At 54.6% G+C, this 21179-nt stretch overlaps 1 protein-coding gene and 1 long non-coding RNA gene across 4 annotated transcripts; one reads left to right on the top strand and one right to left on the bottom strand.

Moving 5' to 3' along the window:
- Nucleotides 1-13411: 13411 nt before the first annotated feature.
- LOC123521776 lies at nucleotides 13412-16502 on the top strand. 2 transcript variants are annotated; one of them, XR_006680126.1, is made up of 4 exons: nucleotides 13412-14778; nucleotides 14941-15002; nucleotides 15436-15777; nucleotides 16358-16502. It is a non-coding gene; the product is annotated as an uncharacterized LOC123521776 (long non-coding RNA). The 2 variants fall into 2 exon arrangements; XR_006680125.1 differs by lacking the exon at nucleotides 16358-16502 and having other exon boundaries at nucleotides 15436-15903.
- On the bottom strand, nucleotides 13421-19610 carry RAPSN (receptor associated protein of the synapse). Of its 2 annotated transcripts, XM_004708363.2 has the most exons (8): nucleotides 19311-19610; nucleotides 18282-18620; nucleotides 16046-16204; nucleotides 15430-15528; nucleotides 15197-15319; nucleotides 14718-14771; nucleotides 13935-14134; nucleotides 13421-13585 (listed from the first exon to the last, which is right to left on the bottom strand). In XM_004708363.2, exons 1-8 carry the CDS (start codon nucleotides 19500-19502, stop codon nucleotides 13513-13515), a joined length of 1239 nt encoding a protein of 412 aa, XP_004708420.1. In that variant the 5' UTR covers nucleotides 19503-19610; the 3' UTR covers nucleotides 13421-13512. The 2 variants fall into 2 exon arrangements, with proteins under 2 accessions (XP_004708420.1, XP_004708421.1); XM_004708364.3 differs by lacking the exons at nucleotides 14718-14771; nucleotides 15197-15319.
- Between the last annotated feature and the right edge of the window lie 1569 nt (nucleotides 19611-21179).

Below are 21179 nucleotides of genomic sequence, written 5' to 3'. Positions count from 1 at the left end.
CTCATGCCAAGTAGGATAGAGTAGAACTGCCCTTGTGGGTTTCCAAGACTAACTTTATGGGAGTAGAAAGCCTCCTCTTTCCGCTGTGGAGCTGCTGGTGATTTTGAACAGCTGGCTTTGTGGTTAACAGCTCAAGGTGTAATCACTAAGCCACCAAGGCTCCTCGATGTGTGTAAAGCTGGCCACTCAAGATTACTGGAGAGGTATTTATATATAACGATAGGGAAATAGATCTATGTACATATAGTTAAAGGTTTAGTAATAAGGTAGCAGGTGGACATTGTGCCTATAAACAAATACTCCCTCAATGCAAGAACACTTTGTTCTAATCACCTGGCCTTCTGTGATGCTCACCTTCCCGACATTATTGCTGAAGACAAAATGGGTGCATAAGCAAATGTGAAGAAAGTTAATGGTGCCCAGCTATCAAAGATATAGCATCTGGGTTTTAAAGGCTTGAAGATAAACAAGCTGAGCAGGAACACAGTCCACATGGAAGAAGCACACCAGCCTTTGTGATCATGAGGTATCCATGGGATCAGGTACCATCAAAGACCCAGAACAAAAAATCATATCATTGTGAATGAGAGGGAGTGCAGAGTGAAGACCCAAAAACCATGTGTAGGCAATTGGACATCCCCTTACAGAAGGGTCACAAGGAAGGGATGAGCCAGTCAGGGTGCAGTATAGCACCAATGAAACATACAACTTTCCTCTAGTTCTTTAATGCTTCCTCCCACCTACTATCCTGACCCCAGTTCTACCTTACAAATCCTGCTAGACGAGAGCATGTACACGGGTACAGATCAGAGCTGGAGACACAGGGAATCCAGGACAGATAAACCCCTCAGGATCAATAATGAGAGTAGCAATACCAGAAGGGGAAGGGGAAGGTAGGGGGAGAAAGGGGGAACTGATCACAATGATCTACATATAACCCCCTCCCAGGGGGACGGACAACAGAAAAGTGGGTGAAGGGAGACATCGGTCAGTGTAAGACATGAAAAAATAATAATTTATAAATTATCAAGGATTCATGAGGGAAGGAGGGTGGGGGAGGTAGGGGTAAAAATAATGAGCTGATACCAAGAGCTCAAGTGGAAAGAAAATGTTTTGAGAATGATGATGGCAACAAATGTACAAATGCGCTTGACAGAATGGATGGATGGATTGTGATAAGAGTTGTACGAGCCCCCAATCAAGTGATTGGAAAAAAATTACTGGGGAGAATCATTAGGTGCTGTAGAGTCAGTGTACCCACCCAGTGTACAACAGAATGCAACTTGGCCCAGTCGTGCTACAGCCCCACAATTGTTCCTCTGGCTGAGCCCACTGTGGCAGCCGCTGTGCTAATGCATCCCGGGGAGGTGTCGGGTTCCTAGGGTGGATGACCTCGGTTCTTGCCGCTCAACGCTGAAAGAATTTACACAGAAGCCCTTTTGTAACCCCAGTAACATTGATGAGGGAAAGGGGAGTTTCGCATCTCAAAAGGTACACGCCATCTCTGCCATCTCTGGAAAGCCTGCAAGCTGAGCAGGGACTGTGTAAGAGTTCACACGGGGTGGGGGTGAGTGGGGTGTGTGTGTGTGTGTGTGTGTAAGATCATGTGAAATGAATGCCAGCAGAGCTCAACAGCTCAAAGCCGACCTGAACCAAGAGCAGGAAATCCCAAAGAAGCGGAGCCCTGAGGTGACTCCCACCGACCTGCAAGACAGCACAGAACAAGAGAGCGTGGGTTGCCCACCGTCTGGTATTTCTCCCCACCTGTCCCCACTGGCTTGGGAGGCATGGTTGAGGGTACTGGCTGACCTTATTGGCTGAGTGTAGGCACACCTGTGTGATGTCATATTGCTGATACCTAATGTGGGCCTGCCCAGGTTGGCTTCCACCTGGGCCTAGGTGGCTTGAGTCTGAGCATGCCCGTTTGGATTTTTCCTGTAGATGTCTAATTAGTATGCCTGATTTCTTTCCAACCCCTTTATTGTAGCATTTGGCGGCAACCCCTTTTTATCCCTAATTTAGCTCCCTTTCAAAGGGCCTTCCTCTTTTTCACTGCCTCCCTACCAAGCCTTATGTCCTCAAGAGACTGGTCTCTCCTGATCATGTGTATGAAGGACGTGAGACAAGTCTCACCATCCTTGCCTCTAAGGAGCTTTCTGGCTGTACTTCTTCCAAGACAGATCTGTGTGTTTTTTTAGCTTCTCTGTGAATACACTCATTCAAGTGCATCAGCTCTTCCATCTTCCTTATTCAATGTCCAACGTTCTTTTTCCCCTTTCTTTCCTTTGTTTTATTATTTTATTTATGTTCTTAGTTATTTTCTATAAACTATTTTATTGGGGGGGCTCTTACATCTCTTATAACAATCCATCCATCCATGGTGTCAAGCACATATGTACCTAGGTTGTCATCGTCATTTTCAAAACATTTTCTTTCTACTTGAGCCCTTGGCATCAGCTCCTTTTTGTCCCCTCCCTCCCCCACCTCTCAGGTCATTAATAAGCCTTCCTGCAATCCAAATGCCGCGTTCTTCCTAACATCCCGCTTCTCTGATGATGTGCATACCGATTGAATGAGCATGGTAAGCAGGTGCAACCGTGATGCAAACATTCTTGATTTTAAGCCATGCGGCTCTCCTATTCTTGAGCCGCGTACAGGTTCCACATGAGGATAGCATGTGGTTCTGGGATTGCCGTTTCTCTCAAGGCTGTCCATAGTCTGTTAGTTCACGCAGTTAAATGCCTTTGCATGGTCAATCAAATATGAACTACTGACCCCCAAATTCCCACTTTCCAGAGTAGCCTGAAACAGAACTCATGGAGATGAAGTGAACCTTGGAATGGCCGTCCCACCAAGGAGCTGGAAGTCTGAACCTCAGGGAGAGTGAGGCTTGGACCTTTGGACCGTGTAGGACAGTGGTTCTCAACCTGTGGGTCATGACCCCTTTGGAGGTCGAAGGACCCTTTCACGGGGGTCGCCTAAGGCCATCGGAAAGCACAAATATTTCACAATAGGGGGAAGGGGATGGGAAAAGAGCCGATACCAAGGACTCAATAGAAAGCAAATGTCTAGAAAAGAATGAAGGCAACATATGTACAAACATGCCTGATGCAATTGATGTGTGGATTGTGATAAGAGTTGTACGAGCCCCCAATAAAATGATTTAAAAATGTTTTTCACACTATATACATAGTGTTTTGTAATTGAGCACTATGCTTTAATTATGCTCAATTTGTAACAATGAAAATACATCCTGCACATCAGATATTTACATTACAATTCATAACAGTAGCAATATTGCAGTGATGAAGTAGCAACGAAAATAAATTTATGGTTGGGGGTCACCACAACATGAGGAACTGTCTGAAAGGGTCCCGGCATCAGGAAGGTTGAGAACCGCCGCGCTCGGACTTCCAGAGATGAGAAGGGGCCCAGACCAGGCTATGATGGGTGGGACTGGGGACCCTGGGAGTGAGAACAGACCTGGAGCGTCCGAGCTGCTCCATCAGAACGGCAGGATCTTGGGGTGACACTGGGAGGCAGGTACAGAGGAAGGTTGGATCCCAGCTCTGCTCTGTGGCCGTGGGCAAGTCAACTGTCCTCCCAGAACCCCATTTTTCTCCATGTGGGAAATGGGGACGCCTGCGTGCCCAGACGATGACAACACAGGGATGTGGTTAGGGTTAGGCAGGTGGGGTTCGGCTCACACGGGGTTATTTGCTGGTGGTCGTTTCCGATGTGAGAAGGGCCTGTGGAGCTCTGAGAACTGTGGACATTTCCCTGGCTCGGTATTGGGCCCGGGCTAACCTTTCATCTCTTCTCTACAGCGTCGCCAGAGAAAGCTTTCCTAACCAGGCCTGGTCAGGATGCCTGCTCCCTGGAACGGTAGAACCGGATGAGGCCTGCCTGGCTGGGGCAGCATCTCCATCTCCGCCTTTCCTGCAGCCTCTGCCCTTGCTGGCTCCTCAACCCGGGCAGGAGTGTCCCCTGCCTCTGGGCCGATGCTTCTGATCTTCCCAGAACCCCACGAGTGAACCGGGCTACTCTCTGGTGGGTTCCAGCTCTTCATTTCTACTGGCCACACTAGATCCACCCCACAGCGTTTCCAAGGTGACAGTCAAGGTACCTGTCTCCCGTGCAGTGGCTGGTAGGGTTGAACCATGGATGTCTTAGTTCGCAGTTGAGTGCTTAATCATGTGGCCACTAGGGCTCCGTCCTGTTCTTCTTGCAAGCTGAGTTCTGAAGCACTGCCCTGCTCCCAGGGGAAGTTCACAGCACCCCCTAGATGTGCAGCCAAGGTCACTGGAACCGTGGAACCACTCACAGACAGAAGAGACCAGCAAGGCCGCCTCTCTCCCCAAGGCAGTGAGCCCCTTCCCAGGGCAGGGGCAGGGCCGAGGGGCTTTGAGCGGGAGGAGGAGCTCATTGCCACCAGCTGCCATGGGATGGGAGGGAGTCGGCCCTCACCTGCGTTCTGTCCACGTAGCCCAGTTGACACCCGGTTCCATTAAGAGCAAGGTCCCTTTGTGGGTCAGAGCAAAGGAGGTGGGCTGCACGCTGGGACTGGCCCTCTCAGCCTGTGTTTGAGAGTCTTGGGTGATTATGAGATTATTTCCCCTGTCCCAGGTGGGCCTGCTGTCTGTTCACGAGTCCCCACGGACCTAGGAAAGTGGCTGGTCTACACACACACACACACACACACACACACACACACACACATTATCACATGACAATATTCATTAAAGGCGTTCATCAAGTTGCCTAGCAAACAAGAAAATGTTCTTTCCAAAGTTACCCCCTCCCACTCCCACCCCCACGAATCCCCAAGCACTCTCTTGAGTCAGGCCCGGGTGGGGTGAGGGTGGGGACCAAGGCCCTAACTCAGGGTGAAGCCCCGCCCCCCAGGAACCCTGTTGATTGTACCTTCAGCAAATACCCAGAAAACTGACTGAGAAGACCTGTCCAAACAGTTTCCAGCAGAGGGTGCGGGGGCAGGGCAAGTGGGAGGGACACACCGGCCAGCTGTCAGTAGATGGGAATTTGGAAATCCATGGCACGATTCTGTCTACTTTTGTTTACATTTGAACAGTTCCAAAATAAATAAAGTTGCTCCCCTCCCCACCCCCCGCCCAAATCGGAGCCCTTGTCCCAGTCTGGCCTCCCCAGCCCTTCCTTAGATTCTGGTGAGGGGCTCCCCATTGTGACCTCTGCTCCCTGCCCTAACCTACCCCGACCAAAGTCCATTCTTGCTATCGCCCAAATGAGCTCTTTCCAAGAATGCGAAACCTACAAAAGAAGTCCGAGAATGAACAGTGAACAATGGTACCTTTTGCCAAGATGTGAGCATTGATAACCTTGTCGCCTATGCGTTGGTGTTAGTGCGTGTACGCAAATTGACTGGGTGGAGGGAAGGTGGGGTAGAGAGGGGGAACAGATTACAAGGATCAACATATAACCCCCTCCCTGTGGGGTCGGACAACAGAAAAGTGGGTGAAGGGAGACATCGAACAGTGTAAAACATGACAAAATAATAACAATTTATAAATTATCAAGGGTTCATGAGGGAGTGGGAAGTGGGGAGGGAGGGGGAAAATGAGGAGCTGATGCCAAGGGCTCAAGTAGAAAGCCAATGTTTTGAGAATGATGAGGGAAACAAATGTACAAATGTGCTTGACACACACTGGATGGATGGATGGATTGTGATGAGTTGTACAAGCCCTCAATAACATGATTTTTTAAAACTGACTATTTGCTGAAGCATTTCAAAAGTTGCAGACCTAGCGCTCCCACCTGGGAATCTTCCAGCCTGTATCCCCTAAGAACTCAGAGGTTTTCACATGCAACTAATATATTATTGATGCACCATTTACTAGACGGTCCGTTTAAGACGCCTTCCTTCTCTTACTCCCCAGCTGTCCGTCTGGCCTTAGAGAAATCCCTGATCAAGGCTGGGCTCTCATCACGCACTCAGCTGTCCTATCTCTTCCTCGCTGTTGCTCACTGCTGAGCAGCCGGCTCTCAGCGTCTCATCTAGAACCATCCCTCGGCCTTTTCTGACCCTCATGGCGTGGATGCTTCTGAGGGGTCCCGGCCAGCTGTCTGGCCGCCCGAGCCTGCGCTCAGCAGCCGCAGGAGTTCGCGTCAAACCAAGTCCCATCGTGTCCATCCTCTGCTCACACGCCCTCAATGGCGGCTGGCTTTTGCTCGGAGTAAAAGCTCAAGAGTCCTGACAGCGGCCCACGAGGTGGCCCTGTGCAATTCGACTCTCCCACGACTTCTTCTAAGACTCTAATGTCCCACTCCTTCCCCCCCTTCACAGCTCGAGGCCTCCGCTGTTCCTTGACCGGGTCACGCAAGCTCCTGCCTTAAGACTCGCTCCTCAAAAAGCGACGCAGTGACTTACGGGAATGACTCTCCTAGTCAGACCCACCAAGTGACTGTGGGGCCATGCCCCCTGTGTCTCTTTCCTTTCTTCCTGGGGGGGGGGGGGGTCTGGGTAAGAGAAGGTGGAGGAAGGTGCTGATAGGATTGCGAGGGGGTACCCCCCCAAAAAATGTCAGTTTTCCCCCCAAAGCTATGTATTTAAATTTCTCACAAAACAACCTTATCACTTTCTAAGAACTCTCCAGGAGTGGGAGCTCGTCCTTCGGACCCCAAGGTCTACCCCTGCACCTTGCATGGACCTCGATCCAGGGACGGAAAGTCCTGCCCCCGGCGAAGCAGCAGAGGGGTGGCAATAGCAGCATCAAGAGCCAGAACAGGATGGAGAGGTGGGCTCCCAGCCGATGAGCTGTTGGGCAGGAGGCTGGCTTGCAGAGTAGGGTGCCTCCAGGCACCTAACTGGGGGAGTTAGGTTTACTGGCCTACAGAGCTCAAGCTGATGGGGAGTGCAGACCCTTGGGGTATTTATTGGCAACGCTATAAAACTCGGTAACATTTCCCAAGCCAGGCTGAGGCCAGGGAGCCACAGGGCTGAGAGCTGGAGGACCAGAGAAAGGCCAGCCTGCGGGCGAGTCTGGGAAGAGGTTCTCCTGCCCGAGGAACGGTGTGCTTGGCATTTCTGGGCCTAAATAGCAACCCGTGAGGCTTCCCGACTGAACCCCACCACCGTGAGGCTTGTCCGTGAGTGCCGTGCGACCAGGACCACAGAGAGCGAGCCCGACAGAATGGTGGACGGCCGCAAGAAGGATGGCGCTGTCGGAATTGGTGGTGGAGGAAAGCGAGCAGGGGGCTTGTCTGATTCCTGGCGCTCTGAAGGAACAGGCCTGAGGATGAGGTCGCATGTGGTTTTCATTCCCTCTTTTATTTTATTTTTTTAAGAGGATAAAAATGTCTATATGTTACGCCCAAAAGGCACATAAAATCCAATGTACAGTAACAATAGTTATGTAAACACACCAAAAACGGTGCACTGGGATGTCTAATGGTGAAGCCAGAACATTGGCAGGGGTAGCAAGGGAGGGGCAAACAGATTCCTCTATAAATTCCCAGACTTGTCTTAATGAGCATGAATCATGGTCGTTAGCGGGGAGTACGTTTGGTGGTTGAGCAGTATGGTGCCACTGTCGCACCCAAGCAGTGGCTTTGACCTGAGCAATGCCCCCCTCTGGCTCCTGGATGGCAGCAGCCGGGCAGCAGCCGGGCAGAGTCTCAGTGCCTCCCACCGGAGCCTGCCCCATTCTGTCGTCTCATCCCCTGGTGCTTCCAGGCCCTCTCCCCCATACCCTTCCCGACTCAGGAAAGCCATGGGATGCTTCACGAGTTTGTGTGTCATCCTTGCACCTGAGGTCATGCTAATCTCTGCACAGTCACCATTTTCGCATGTGCTGCCGAAATGAGCACGAAGCTCATGCCCACTGAGGAGTCCAGGGGGCTGAATGTGGCCCTACACCATGTCTACATTCCACTTCTGGGGGGACTAAATTCACATCAGCACTCCAACAGACTAGATTACAATTAAAACAAGGACTCCAACAGATATGTGTACACCCACTGTTCAGTTTATGATACATATTGTTTGGATGCAAATCATCAAGAATTGGGAGAATAAACAAGCGCCCATCCACTAGTAAATGGATAAACAAAATACGCAATGAAATATTGTTCCCAAAAACCCAAACGTACTGCCATCCAGGCAACGCTGACTCATTGGGACCCCCTGTGGGTCTCTGAGACAGTAACTGTTGCATTGGCTGCAGTGGAAAGCCCAGTCTTTCTCCCACGGAGATGCTGGTGGTTTTGAACTGCCGACCATGCAGATCGCAGTCAACGTAACCAGGCCTCCACCAGAGCTGCAATTGTTGTTGTTACATGTCATCAACAGAACGAAACATCGCCCAGTCCGACACCGGCCTCACGACTGGTCCCAGCACGAGGTCCTCCTCCAAGGACTGGTCTCTCCGGACAAGTCCCACGTACCTAAGGCGCAGTCTCACGATCCTTGGCTCTAAGGAGCGCTCTGGCTGCATGTCTTCCAAGACAACGAAGAACTATTACTCAGAATAAAAAGGAACGAAATCCCGAAACACGCTATGACTCAGATGGACCTGGACGACCCTGTGCTGAGTGAAATAAGCTACACACAAAAGGCCAGACGTGTGATTCCACTGACACGGAGTCTCTAAAATAAGCAAAGCCAGACAGGAAGTAGGTTAGAGGTTACCAGGGGCTGGAAGGTAGAGGACTGGGGAGTTCTTGCTCAAGTTAAAGGGTATAGAGTTTCTGTTTGGGGACATGAAAATGTTTTGGAAATAGATAGTGGGAATGATTGCACAAATTGTGAATGGAATTAATGCTCTGTGCACCTAATACTTAGCCACAATGAAAACAAAAACAGACAGACTGCTGGTTCTTCCTAAAACAGTCTTCTCTGGAGAATAGCTTCATCCGGTTCCTTACTGCCTTCAAGTCTTGCCTCGGATGCACCTTCTAATGAGGCCCACACTTAGAGCCCTCCTAATACTGCAACCTCCCCGTCCCATACATTTACCCTGCTCCACTCGTTTTGCCGACATCCGACAGATTTGGGCTCAAAGCAGAGACTATCAGAAAGATGTTTATTTGTGTGTGTTTTTTGTCCTATTAGGTTATATTTCTTTTCTTTTTTTTAAAAATTATTTTATTGGGGGCTTGTACAATTCTCATCACAATCCGTACACACATCCATTGTGTCAAGCACATACGTACATTCGCTGCCCTCATCATTCTCAAAATATTTGCCCTCCACCTCAGCCCTTAATATCAGTTGCTCATTTCCCCCCTCCCTCATGAACCCTTCATAATTCACAACTTCTTATAGTTTTGTCATAAGTTACACTGTCTGATGTCTCCCCCCCACCCCTTCTCTGCTGTCCCTCCCCCAGGGAGGAGGCAATACCTAGATTCTTGTAATTGGCTCCCCCTTTCCACCCCACATTCCCTTCACCCTCCAGGCCTCGCCCCTTTCACCACTGGTCCTGAAGGGATCATCTGTCCTGGATTCCCTGTGTTTCTAGTTCCTATCTGTACCAATGTACATCCTCTGGTCCAGCCAGATTTGTAAGGTAGAATTGGGATCATGATAGTGGGGGGTGTATTTGTGTTTTATGGACTAAGCCAAAGCATTCAACTGTGTGGATCCTACAAGCTACGGATATCCTTGAGAAGGAAAGGAATCCCAAAACACTTCCTTGTGCACGTGGAAGTTACATCATCGGTTGTCAATGTGAGACTTAAGCGTGAAGGGGTGGAGGTTAGCCTGTCAATCAGGGCGTAGCTTGAGGACCTCATTTGGAGGCACTAAGGAGATAAACAGCTCTGGAGGGGCTCACACTCACGCCCTGCGGACAAGACACATGGACAGACACTAGTGCTGAAGGAACCACGTGGAGACCCCTGCCAGCGCTGAGATGCTTCCACCACCACTGGATCCACAAGACTTTCCACCCGCTGGCCTGTGATCTTCCTGTATTCAGTGTCATTGCATGTGTTGGGTGAGTCTGAAGAGGACTTTATAGATCGGTGTCTGACATATGGACTAATATCAGACTTATGGACTTGATCTGTACTGGCTAGGCTGTTCTGTCAATATTCAATTGCTCTTGTGTATCAACCTCTTTCTTATACACATAGGAGTATCTCCCTGGATTTGTTTCTCTCGTCTACCCGGACTAACACAGTGCCCAGGAGGAACTTTTACATGAATCAAGAGGCAGTCCTTCTAACAAATCCAAGGAATACTGAGTGGTTTAAAATCAGGAAAGGCGTGCGTCAAGGTTGTACCCTTTTACCACACTTATTCAATCTGTGTGCTGAGCAAATAATCTGAGAAGCTGACTCTGTGAAGAAGAGTGTGGCATCGGGAATCAGAAGGCTGATGGGCAACCTGTGATAGGCAGACGACACCACCTCGCTTGCTGAAAGTGGGGGGGCCTCGAGGCCCTTGCTGATGAAGATCAAGGAGTGCAGCTTTCAGGATGGATTGCAGTTCCCTGTAGAGAAAGCCCAAATCCTCACGACTGGACCAATAGGTAACATCATGGTCAACAGAGAAGACTGGAAGTTGTCAAGGATCTCATCTTGTCTGGATCGCCCATCAACGTGCATGGAAGCAGCAGTCAAGAGATCACGTGGCTCGTTGCAATGGGGAAATGTGCTGCGTACGACAGAACTCTTTAAAGGCTCTGAGGCTGTCGCTTTGAGGACAACAGTGCACCCGACCTAAGCCCTGGTGTTTTTCCACCTCCCCATCTGGGTGTGAACGTTGGTCATGGAATAAGGAGGACGGAAGGATGGACACCTGTGAACGATGGCGTTGGTGACGGCACCATGGACTGTCCAGAGGACAAACAGATCTGTCTCGGAACAAGCCCGGCCAGCATGCCCTGCAGAAGCGAGGACGGCGAGAGTTCGTCTCATGTCCTCGGGACATGTTATCAAGAGAAACCAGTCATGCTTGGCCAGGAAGACCCTGGACGGGATGGACGGACACGGTGGCTGCCACAATGGGCTCGGATGCAGCGAGTGTGAGGGGCGGTGCGGGGCGGGCAGTGTTTCCTTGTGTTGCCCTGGGGTCGCCACGAGGAGAGGCCCATTTGACAGCATCTAACAATGACAACAACACCTTCTATTAATGATTTCTTTTGTGTTTTTTTTAATTTAGATGGTTTAATGAAAACCATCTAAAAAAAGTTGTGTGTGCCATATCAATAACCTCCTTTAAGCATTTGAAGGAAAACTGCTGACCTGACATCCCTTCACCCAGAATACTTCAGTGCGTATAGTCTACCATCAAGGGCATCATCTGACTGAACCGGAAAACATCCTTTCCTATCAGACCCTTCGCGTTGATAGCAGGATCCCCAGTGAGGCGGCCGTTAAGCTCTTGGCCGCTAACCAGAAGGTCAGTGGTTTGATCCCACCAACTGCTCCCTGGGAGGAAAGTGTGAGTCTCCTTTTGTGATGAGTACGGTCCCAGAAACCAAGGGGGTAGCTCGACTCTGCCCTAGCAGGTCACCCGGAATAGGAATCAAGTTGATGGCCATGGGTTGTACCTGGAGTCCTCAGACCCCATTGAGCTTCACTACTTGTCCCAGGCAATGTCCTTTCCAGTAAAGGGGTCTCGCTCAACTCAAGCAGTCGATTTGCTTGTCTCTCCATCTGTTTCGGACAGTTTCTCCGGCTTCCCAACGGAACCCCCGGAAGATCGTGGGCCGGTGACTCAGCATGACCTCCAGGTATTTCCTCCTGTTGGACTCACTGGATGCATCTTGGCCAGGAAGACACAGGCACGGCACGGGGTTTCTTGTAGCCCATCAGGTAAGCCCACACTTTCAGTCTGCCCCACCCCTCGACGCCCTAGCCTTCCTCACTCGGTTAAGCTGGCGGCTGCCAGTCTTCTCTGCGGGGAAACTGCCCTTTGAGCCGAGTAAAGACGCTGATGGGAATGCGCTCCAGAACTAGGCAAGCATCCCATTCCACGTCAACAGGAGAGCTCGTGGCTGATGGCGTCAGCAAGGATTCGCAGGCGGAGCCATCAAAGGAGTCGGCTCTCTCGTTTCTTCTCATGCCTCCGTGGGCGGGAGGAGCCCACACAAACGGGTGCTGGTGTCCTTTGAACCATCACCATCCTTCACGTTTCCTTGTGCTCCCAGGCTCATGGTGGTTGCCCTCGCCCTTGGCTGGCATCACACCTTCTCCAGAGAGCCATGGGGTTTAGAAGTCAAGGTCTGGGTTCTCGGTGCGCATTGCTATCGGCACGTCACTGCAACCACACACACACACACACATCTATTTCTAGATCCAGTGATATCCATATGGATATCTATATGCAACGTGTGTTTTAATTGAGTACACAGTGCACATCACTGCATGCACTGTGATGCCTACAATTCCAATTCAGCACCGCCGGTCCCGTCCGGCTTCCTCTCTCTTCCTATATACAACCCCCTTGTTGGGCACGGAGAAGCCTGGCTCCCAAGATCATGGATGGATGTGTCTATTCATGTGACCTGCTCCCTCTCTGTGACCCCGCCCTGCCCCCTCACAGTAGCCGTGCCCTCCCTGCACAGCCTCCTCTTCCCATGGCTCTGATGCCCTATGCCAGGACACCCAAAGACACGGATGGCCACCCGTGCCACTCGAGCTCTGACGCCACACACGGGCTGCCCCCGACGTGGCCAACTCCCCAGCCTCCTTAGCTCCAGTGCCCCTCGCCAGGCCTTGCGTGGCCCTGGACGCTCTGTTCCGCCGTCCTGCAGCTCTGCCCCTCACCGTGCTGACTCTCCGTGCAAGCCTTTCTCCTCCAGGACTGTCGTCTTCACCCTGCTCTGGCTCGGACCCCCCTTCACCACGCCGCCCTGTGCACTGGGGTCCTCCTGCCAGCCGGGCTCTAGCTCCCTAGACCACCCACCCACATGGGTGTCCTCTTCATGGCTGGGGCCCAGTGTCCCTTCCTCCCCTGGGTGCCCTTCTCTCTGCCCCCGGCTCTGACTCCCTACCTGGAGCTGTGCCAGCTTGGACGCCCCCTCCTCACCCTGCTGGGCTCCCACCCCATGGCTTCAGGGCTGACTTGCTGAGGAAGAGGATGAGGGCAAGCAAATCAAGCCCAGCGCCATCGACTCTTGCGTTTTCCAAGGCACGATCACTTCCGAGCAGACTCCGTGTGTGGCCGGTTTGGTGGCCGTGTGATTGATGGTTTGGCGTCCCCACACCTGTGGAGGCGCCTGGAGGCACTGGGGGCGTCCTCTTGTGAGGCGGCCACCCAGCGTCCTCGTGCACCCCCCATCCCGCCTCCTCAGACGGCCAGAGAAAGCCTGAGGCAGTGGCACCAGATACGCACGGTTTATTTTTCTAGAAAGAGCAAAGTACAAAGAGGTGGGAAGGGCAGACAGGCTCAGAGGGACAGCAGTGGGCTGGCCCGGCCCTGGCCGGTGTCGGAGGAGTGAAGGGCCACCAAGGCCTGGCCGCCAGGAGCTTCCGGTAGGGCCAGGCAGCGGCCAGGGTGGCCCCGACGATGAGGGTCAGTCGCTGGGGTCACACGAAGCCAGGCTTCATGGAGGAGCGACGGCAATTGGGGCAGCTCCGGGGCCCGCTCTTCTGCAGGCACCTTGGGAGGGAAAGGCTTTGTCCTCTGGCTCTCCTTCTCCCCCTCTCCCACCACCCTCTCTCTGACCCCCACCCCCTGATCCTGGGGAGGCTTCCATGGGCAGAGCACTGGGCAGGGAGGCAGGAGGGAGCCAGTCTTCTGCCACCACCGCCCATAGGGCTCTGCCCCTGCGCTTGTGAATCAGGTGCGGGGAGGGGTGCACTGCAGGGCCTCTCAGACTCCTCTTTGGGGCCCGTCATCATCAACATCATCATCATGGTCACCTATGGGGTGCTGGGCGGGTCCAGGGACTATTCTAGTGGGAGCTCTTAGGACAGACAGCCCGGGGGCCCGGGCTGGGAGCCCCCACCTGAGGTGGAAGACATGCGAGCAGGGCAGGGCCTGCAGCCGGCTGTTCCGCTCGCCGATGGACTCGCCGCACAGGCCGCAGTACAGCTCCGTCTCCTCCACGCACTCGTGGAAGCGCACCACGTGGGCGCGCAGCTCGCGCTGCAGGCCCTTGCTGCGGCAGATGCGCTCGCTCAGGCAGTGCAGCTTCAGCTGGCTCAGCTGGGGACGGACACAGGAGTCAGGGCCAGCCAGCAGCGGCCGGCCCCCTCCTTAGCCAGCCTGCCCCGGGCCCTTTGGAGATCCACGTTTTGAAACCGTTTTAGTGGCCAACCTGGGTACGTGTATTCAGCATGGTTCACGTGCTTCCTGAGCGTTGATGGTCTCACCCACAACAGAACAGGTTACCAGCCTCGCAGGTTAACCCCCCTGAGCTGCTATCCCCCAAATCAGGTGTCTGTTGGGCTCTTCAACTGGGTACCGAGCCCCAGAGAATTCATTGCTCCTCCTCTAGAAGATTCCGAGGGCCACTGGGCCTGCTTGCCACATTCTTAGAGTTCAGAGGCAAGTATTGAATTGGGAGAGGGATTGGGGTTTGGAATTGGGACAGACTGGCTCCTGTAAGAACCCTGTGTGTGGGAGGCAGCCACCACCGAGCCTCTCCCACTCCACTTTCAAGGCCCAGAGAAACACCCGGGCCCTGCGGTGGTGGGGACAGTTCCCGGAGGACTGAGCAGAGCCCAGGGCATGGAAGAGTGCCCTCCCCCACTCCCCCCCAGACCCAGAAGAGGGACTCCGGTCTGACCTTGTTCCCCACCTCCTCGGCCAGGTCCTGGGCTCTCTCGATGGCCTCCAGAGCCTGAAAGGTGAGCAGAGGCAGGGGCTGCGGGTTCCCAGGGAGGAGGGGCAGGGAGGGAACAGGTGGGGAGAGGGAGGTGGCGAGGCAGCTGCTGTGTGTGTGTGTGTGTTTAAGTCGAGAAGACAGGTGCAGTAACCAGAACTGTCTAAGCAAATGACCCCTGCCTCAGTTTACCCAGCAATAAAAAGGGATATGGAGTCAGCAGCTGCGTCAAAACCCTTCAAACCTAGTGTGAGTCCCTGGGCCAGGCACGGGCCGTCTCTGAACCTCCGTTTCCTCCTCTGGAGAATGACAAGGAGCGTCCGAGCCCCGTGAGGTCTGCGTGAAGCTGATGTTAAGCGGAGTGATGGAAAGACCCCAAGGTGGTCAGCTCCCTGTTGGGGGCACTGGAGAGAATGGGGGCTGTGGGCAGGGCCCTGCTTTACCTTGTCCAGCGCCTTCCTGGCCACCCAGCACTTGGCCACGCCCAGCAACACCTGGACCTGCCCCAGGCGGTTTCCAATCTCAGTCATGATGCTCATGGCGGAGTCGTACCTGGGGAAGGCTGTCTGCAGGGCCAGGGGGGAGGTGGGGAGCCCGGAGGGGGAGAAGTCAGGCTGGGCGGGGCCTGAACCCCCCGGACCCCGGCCCTAGCCTCCCCATCCAGGTGTCCCCTCACCTCCAGGTCCCCCCGGCTCCGGTGGATGTCGGCAAAGCAGAGCAGGCAGAGCGCCTGCAGTGGACGGTCCCCGTGCTGCAGGGCGATCTTCATCGACTCCTGGGCAGGAGGGGACCCTCAGCCTGTGTGGTGCCCTCCACTGCCTACCCCTTCCCCCCGCCCTACTGCAGCAGCCCAGCACCATCCTCAGAGTCCACCGCAGTCCTGAGGCTTCGTGCACTAACTGCGGAGACCTCCAGCGTCCAGCAAAGTGGCCGCTGTCTCTTGACAGGCAGAAGCAGAGGCTCAGAGAAGAGAGCGGGATACCAGCTCAGAAAGGACCAAGCTGGAAGCCCAGAGGCTGGCTGTGTGCGCTCCTGCTCTCCCAAGGGCCCCCAGGGACGCCCCTCCCGTCGGCTGAGGCTGGCATGGACTGGAGGGAGGTTTCTTTTATGGGCAGGGGGGGATCGAGAAGCCCACACATGCTTCAGGCGTTCTGCCCTAATGGGGGGCCTGGGCCAGGGGTGAGGCAGGGGTCCTGGGGGGTTGGGGAGAGCTGATTTAGAAGAAGGAGGCCCTGCTCCCTGGGCCCCAGCCCATAGCACCCACCCGCCTGCCCCGCCCCCTGCAGGCACACCTCACAACACTCCATGGCACTGCCCAGGTGGCCCAGCAGGCGGTACGCCACGGCCATGTGGTACTGGCTCATGGCGCGGTACTTGAGGCTCCAGCCTTTGCCGTAGTTGTTGACAAGCTCTGCGGCCTTGCAGGGGAAGAACAGGGCTTTCTCATAGTCCTGCAGGGACACAGGGAGGGCACAGGGTGGGAGCTGGCACATGGGTGCTAATTGAGAGCTCCAGGGTCTGCCTGCTCCCACAGCCAGGGAGGGCCACAGGCCCTGCCCAGTGTTCCTGCATCTCATTCATTCATTCATTCATTTGGTTGCCAGGGGAAGTGATCCTTGGGCATGCAGAGATGGCAGGGCAAAGGTGTGGACCCTCTGAAGGCCAGGTTCTTTGGCCGGTCCATCCGTGATTTATAAGATCCTGGCACCACACTTGACACCAGCATTGGCTGAATGGACAACCGAACAAGAAGGCAAGAGAATATACCTGTCTCCTTTCCCCCCAATCCCAAGTTCCCCTCAGCTGGAGGCGCGGGAGGGGAGGGGACCAGTAGAGCACTCCACCTCCTATGAGCGAGTTCTCACTTCCAAAGGCTCCGTGGATGACTGGCAGAGCCACTGATGCCAAGGGACCGTGGCATCCGCCCATGGCGCCCAGGAAGTCATCCCGTGAGTTTCTCCTTCAAACCTGCAAACCGTCATTTTTGCCTGTCCCCTCAGCTGCTGCCCTGGCCTCATGCCCCAGGCAGGAACTCCCTTATTGCCTGCCAGAGCTGCCACCCCTGTGCCCTCCTGTCTCTGTCCCACTCACTACCACCCCACCTGCTGGTTGGTTCATCCAGAGGAGGGCTCCCAGTTCTCACGCCAGACTCTCCTGGTGGACTCTGCCCCAGATCCCCCCTCACTTCACATCCAGTAATCGCCTTCTCCTGGGCCGCTCCCAGCACCGCACAGGCTTGTTTGGACTTTCCCGGGAAAACAGCGGTGGAAACCAACCCTCTGACTGGCGTTTGTCTGTTCAGCCCCATGTAGTGAACTGGCTGGCTCTTCTCCTGCTCCAAGGTCAAGTGTGTGCAGGTGCTCTGCGGTCTTCCTGGGGTCTCAGTTCGGACCCACTGGTCTGTGTGGTAGCTGTTCATTATACCAGCACCACACTGTTTGGATTGCCGTGGTGATGCCGTAGGCTTTAAAATCTGGGGCTGCAAGGTCGCCTACTTGGTGTTACTTATATTTTAAATAATGTTCCGTCTACCCTTTGGTGATTCCTTTCTCCACTCCGTTTTGGGAAGAATCGTGCTGGCGTTCGGATCGGAATGGCGCTGAATTTATAAAGCGGTTTGGGTCTTATTGGCCTTTTCACTGTTGGTGGAAATCCCCGTACCGGAGGTCTTACAGTCTTGAGCTGGCCCCTGCCTGCCTTGGTTGGAAGGCCCTGGAGCAGTCTAGCCAAGTCTCTGTCTAACACAGCGGTTCTCAGCTTTCCTCACGCTGCGGCCCTTTCAGAGTTCCTCATGTGGTGGTGACCCCCCCCACCGTGAAATTATTTTCGTTGCTACTCCATCACTGTCGTTTTGCTACTCTTGTGAATCTGGAGACCCCTGTGAAAGGGTCGCCACCCCCCAAAGGGGTCATGACCCACAGGTTGAGAACCGCTGGTCAAATACAATGTACGTCTCCCTGTAACTTCGCTGTGTGGACCTGCTACCAGCCATGCCTTTGTGAGTTTCCTGGGTGTGTCCTGCCTTCTTTAAGGAGCCGAGTGAAGATTTACCCACAGCCATTGAGTCGCTTCTAACTCACAGACCCCTGAACAGAATTCCCAAAAACATTAGTTAACCTTTACAGGAAGGAGCACACAGCCTCGTCTTTCTCCCACTGGGTACCTGGTGGGTATGAACCACGGATCGTGTGGTTATCAGCCCAGTGCCCAGCCCACTGCATCACCTTCCTGTATAGATTGGCAGCCTGGGAAACCTTGGAGGCATTTCTACTAAGTCCTCTAGGGCTGCTATGCAATGGCACTCAACCCACGGCAGAGGGGGAGGCGACTTGTCCAAGATCACACAGCAAACTTGGACATTGCCGGTCCACGGCCTGACCTCAACAGGCTGGTCCCTCCCAGGAAACCAGGGCCATCAGGGAGTCCTGGCCCCTCCCTCCCCTGCCTGGCTAAGGTCCTTTGCCTACGATGCTGCCCTGTTTGACTAAACAGGGGGACTGGGCAGGGAGCGGGGTCCCCGGGACCCACCTTGACCTGGGCGTAGAAGCTGCCCAGGCTGCAGCACACCCGGCACTCCAGCATGGCGTCATCGTTGTTGTGGGCAGAGCGCAGGGCCTTCTCGAAGCTCTCCAGGGCCTTCTGGAAGAGGCTGAGGCCCAGGAAGGCATTGCCCATGCTCAGGCTGACCTGGCCTCCCAGTTGGGCGCTTGCCCTGGTGCCCGGCAGCCCGAGGCAGGTCTTGCAGTAGGAGATGGTCTTGTGGAATTCACAGAGCTTCTCGTTGCTGCGTGCCAGGTTCAGGTAGCTCTCCAAGAGGAAGTCGGCATCCGCCAGCTCCCGGGCCGTGTCGATCTGCACCACAGCGAACTGCCCAACACCGGGCATGGGACAGAGCTGTCAGCCGCTCGAGCCAGTGACCAGCCCTCCAGCCCTCTGGCCTCAGACCCAGACCCCTCCCCTCAGACCCAGACCCTTACCCCAGCCTCAGACTCCCAGCCTGCTCCCCCCAGCCTCAGACTTAGACCCAGACCCTCTCCCCAAGCCTCAGACTCCCAGCCTGTTACCCCCAGCCTCAGACTCACAGCCCGACCCCCCCCCACAGCCTCAGACTTAGACCCAGACCCTCTCCCCCAGCCTCAGACTCCCAGCCTGTTTCCCCCAGTCTCAGACTTAGACCCAGACCCTCTCCTCCAGCCTCAGACTCATGGCCTGCTTCCCCTCCCCTCCAACCCAGAACCCCCACCCTCAGACTCAGAACCCCCACTCAGCCTCAGACCAGAGCTTCACCCTTCTGTCTTCAACCTCCAATGGGCAGCTTCTGCCGCCCTCCAAGCCCCATCCTCAGACTGGGGGGCCTCCCTTCTCCCACTGCTCCTAGACCCACACCCTGCACTGGAGAACCCCACAGCATGTCTCAACACAGAGCACGCCTGCAGCTCCAGGCCACACGCTGAGACCCAGCAGCATCTCCCACCTGGACCGCAGCCTGTAGAAGGGCTGGGCTGGGCCTGTGTAACCCCCTCACCGCCGCCGGCCCTCCACCCTGCCCCGGCCCACCTTGAGCATCTCCTTGTAGCGGCCCATCTCCGAGTGGGCCGTAACCAGGCAGCCCAGCACGCGGAAGCGGCCCACCAGGTCGGCGCTCTTCTCCAGCACCCGCGTCCACACCTGCAGCGCCTTCTCCGGCTGGTTGGACTGGTAGAGCTGGAGCCCCTTCTCGATCTGCTGCTTCGTTTGGTCCTGCCCCATCCTCCCGGAGCCCCGCACAACCACAGAGGGCACCCCCACTGGTGGCCCTGGGCCTCTAGGTGCTCATGGCGAGACCCACGGTGCTGCCACCCACTGAGCCAGCCACCGGGACAGGAAAGCCGCTAGGACAGAGCCTGCCAGGGAGTGGGTGCCACCCTGGGAACAAAGCTGATGGGGCCTCGGCCCTCTGCAGCTGTCCCTGCCAGTTGGGGCCACGTGGCCACTGGGGAATGTCAGCCGTAAGGTCACATGGGCCTCTGCCTGCAGCACCCACCCCCAAACAGGAGCCGGCTTCCTCAGGCCTGCCGGTGCCCTGCCACCCAGGCACCCTTGGGCTCTCTTCAGTCCCTCGGACGCTGACCATGACCGCCCCGTGAAGCAGGCCCTCCCTGCAGCCCTGTGAGGGAGTCACCACCTGGGGCAGGCTGGGTTGGCTGGGCACAGAACGGGGCATTAGGGATGCGGCTGGACTCATAGGCAGGGCTGGCTGCAAGGCGAGTGCCTGTTCCTGCTTCTGATCCCCCCCCAGGCCCTCCCCCAGCTTCTTGCCCATGACTCCCTGGGCACCAAGCGCAGGTCTCCATGTGCAAACCCACGCTGTCTTTCCTACCTCGTCCTAGAGCAGTGGTTCTCAACCTGTGGGTCTCGACCCCTCTGACCGGGGTCGCCTAACACCATCGGAAAACACATACACATTTCACAATATATAATTACATATTGTTTTGTGATTAATCACTATGCTTTATGTTTAATGATGTTCAATTTTTAACCATGAAAATACATCCTGCGTATCGGGTATTTACATCACAATTCGTCACAGTAGCAAAATGGCAGTGATGAAGTAGCAATGAAGATCATTTTCTGGACAGGGGTCACCACTACAGGAGGGCACTGTGTTAAAGGGTCGCAGCATCAGGAAGGTAGAGAACCACTGTCGTGGAGGCTGGGAAAGGACCTCGGGCCAGTGTCCAGGCCTGGGTTCCACTTGGACTCTTCCCCATTCACAGCACAACCCTGGCCACGACACCTGCCCTCCGGAATCTCAGCTTCCTAGTTGTGGTCCACGCTATGCCTTCTCCCAAGAACTGCTGGGGGAGGGGGGGAGAGGCGTGTTTCAGGGCACGAACTATTCAGTTAGCAGCCAATCACTTACCTGGGGCTTGTTAAATGTGGGCAACAATCGGATCATAAGCCCTACCTCCTAGGGTGATGGGGCAGTGTAGTCCAGGCTGCTGGGGTTTGAATCCTGGCTCTGCCGCTTGCTGGCTGTGAGCTTTGGGGCGGGTCACGGGCCCCTCTGGGCTCCCTTTGCTTCCTCATCCTTGGACGGAGGAGCGTCCCAGAGCCTCCGTCATCAGACCGTTAGGAGAACCACATGAGTGTCAGGTGTCCCAGTTTACGAAGCACCGAAGGAATGGGTGCTAGAGACAATAACTGTGGCGATGCAGGGGCAACTCTTTCAAAAAGCGATCTAACTACGGAAGCATATGCTATGTGGATATGATAGCAAGAAACTACTGAAACATAAAAAGAAGCAGAAACTCAGCTTGACCTCTGGTGACTGTGGGTGAAGGGCAAAGAGGCACTGAGTTTATTTTAATGGTATTGGAACACGGGAGAGGGATATCAATGGTGGTTGAACAATACAGAGAGTACAGTCGGTGGCACTTCTAAACC

This window comes from Echinops telfairi, unplaced genomic scaffold (genome assembly GCF_000313985.2).
Source record: "Echinops telfairi isolate 266 unplaced genomic scaffold, ASM31398v2 ScPeMD7_60;HRSCAF=208, whole genome shotgun sequence".
Classification (NCBI taxonomy): Eukaryota; Metazoa; Chordata; class Mammalia; order Afrosoricida; family Tenrecidae; genus Echinops; species Echinops telfairi.
This window is presented reverse-complemented; position numbering and strand designations above follow the sequence as displayed.

Coding starts and splice junctions, on each gene's coding strand:
- RAPSN (XM_004708363.2), bottom strand. CDS start 19,502: ATGGGGCAGGACCAAACGAAGCAGCAGATCGAGAAGGGGCTCCAGCTC. Junction 18,621..19,310: donor GCTACAAGGAGATGCTCAAG/GTGGGCCGGGGC, acceptor GGTGTTGGGCAG/TTCGCTGTGGTGCAGATCGA. Junction 14,135..14,717: donor CCGAGGAGGTGGGGAACAAG/GTCAGACCGGAG, acceptor GTCCGTCCCCAG/CTGAGCCAGCTGAAGCTGCA.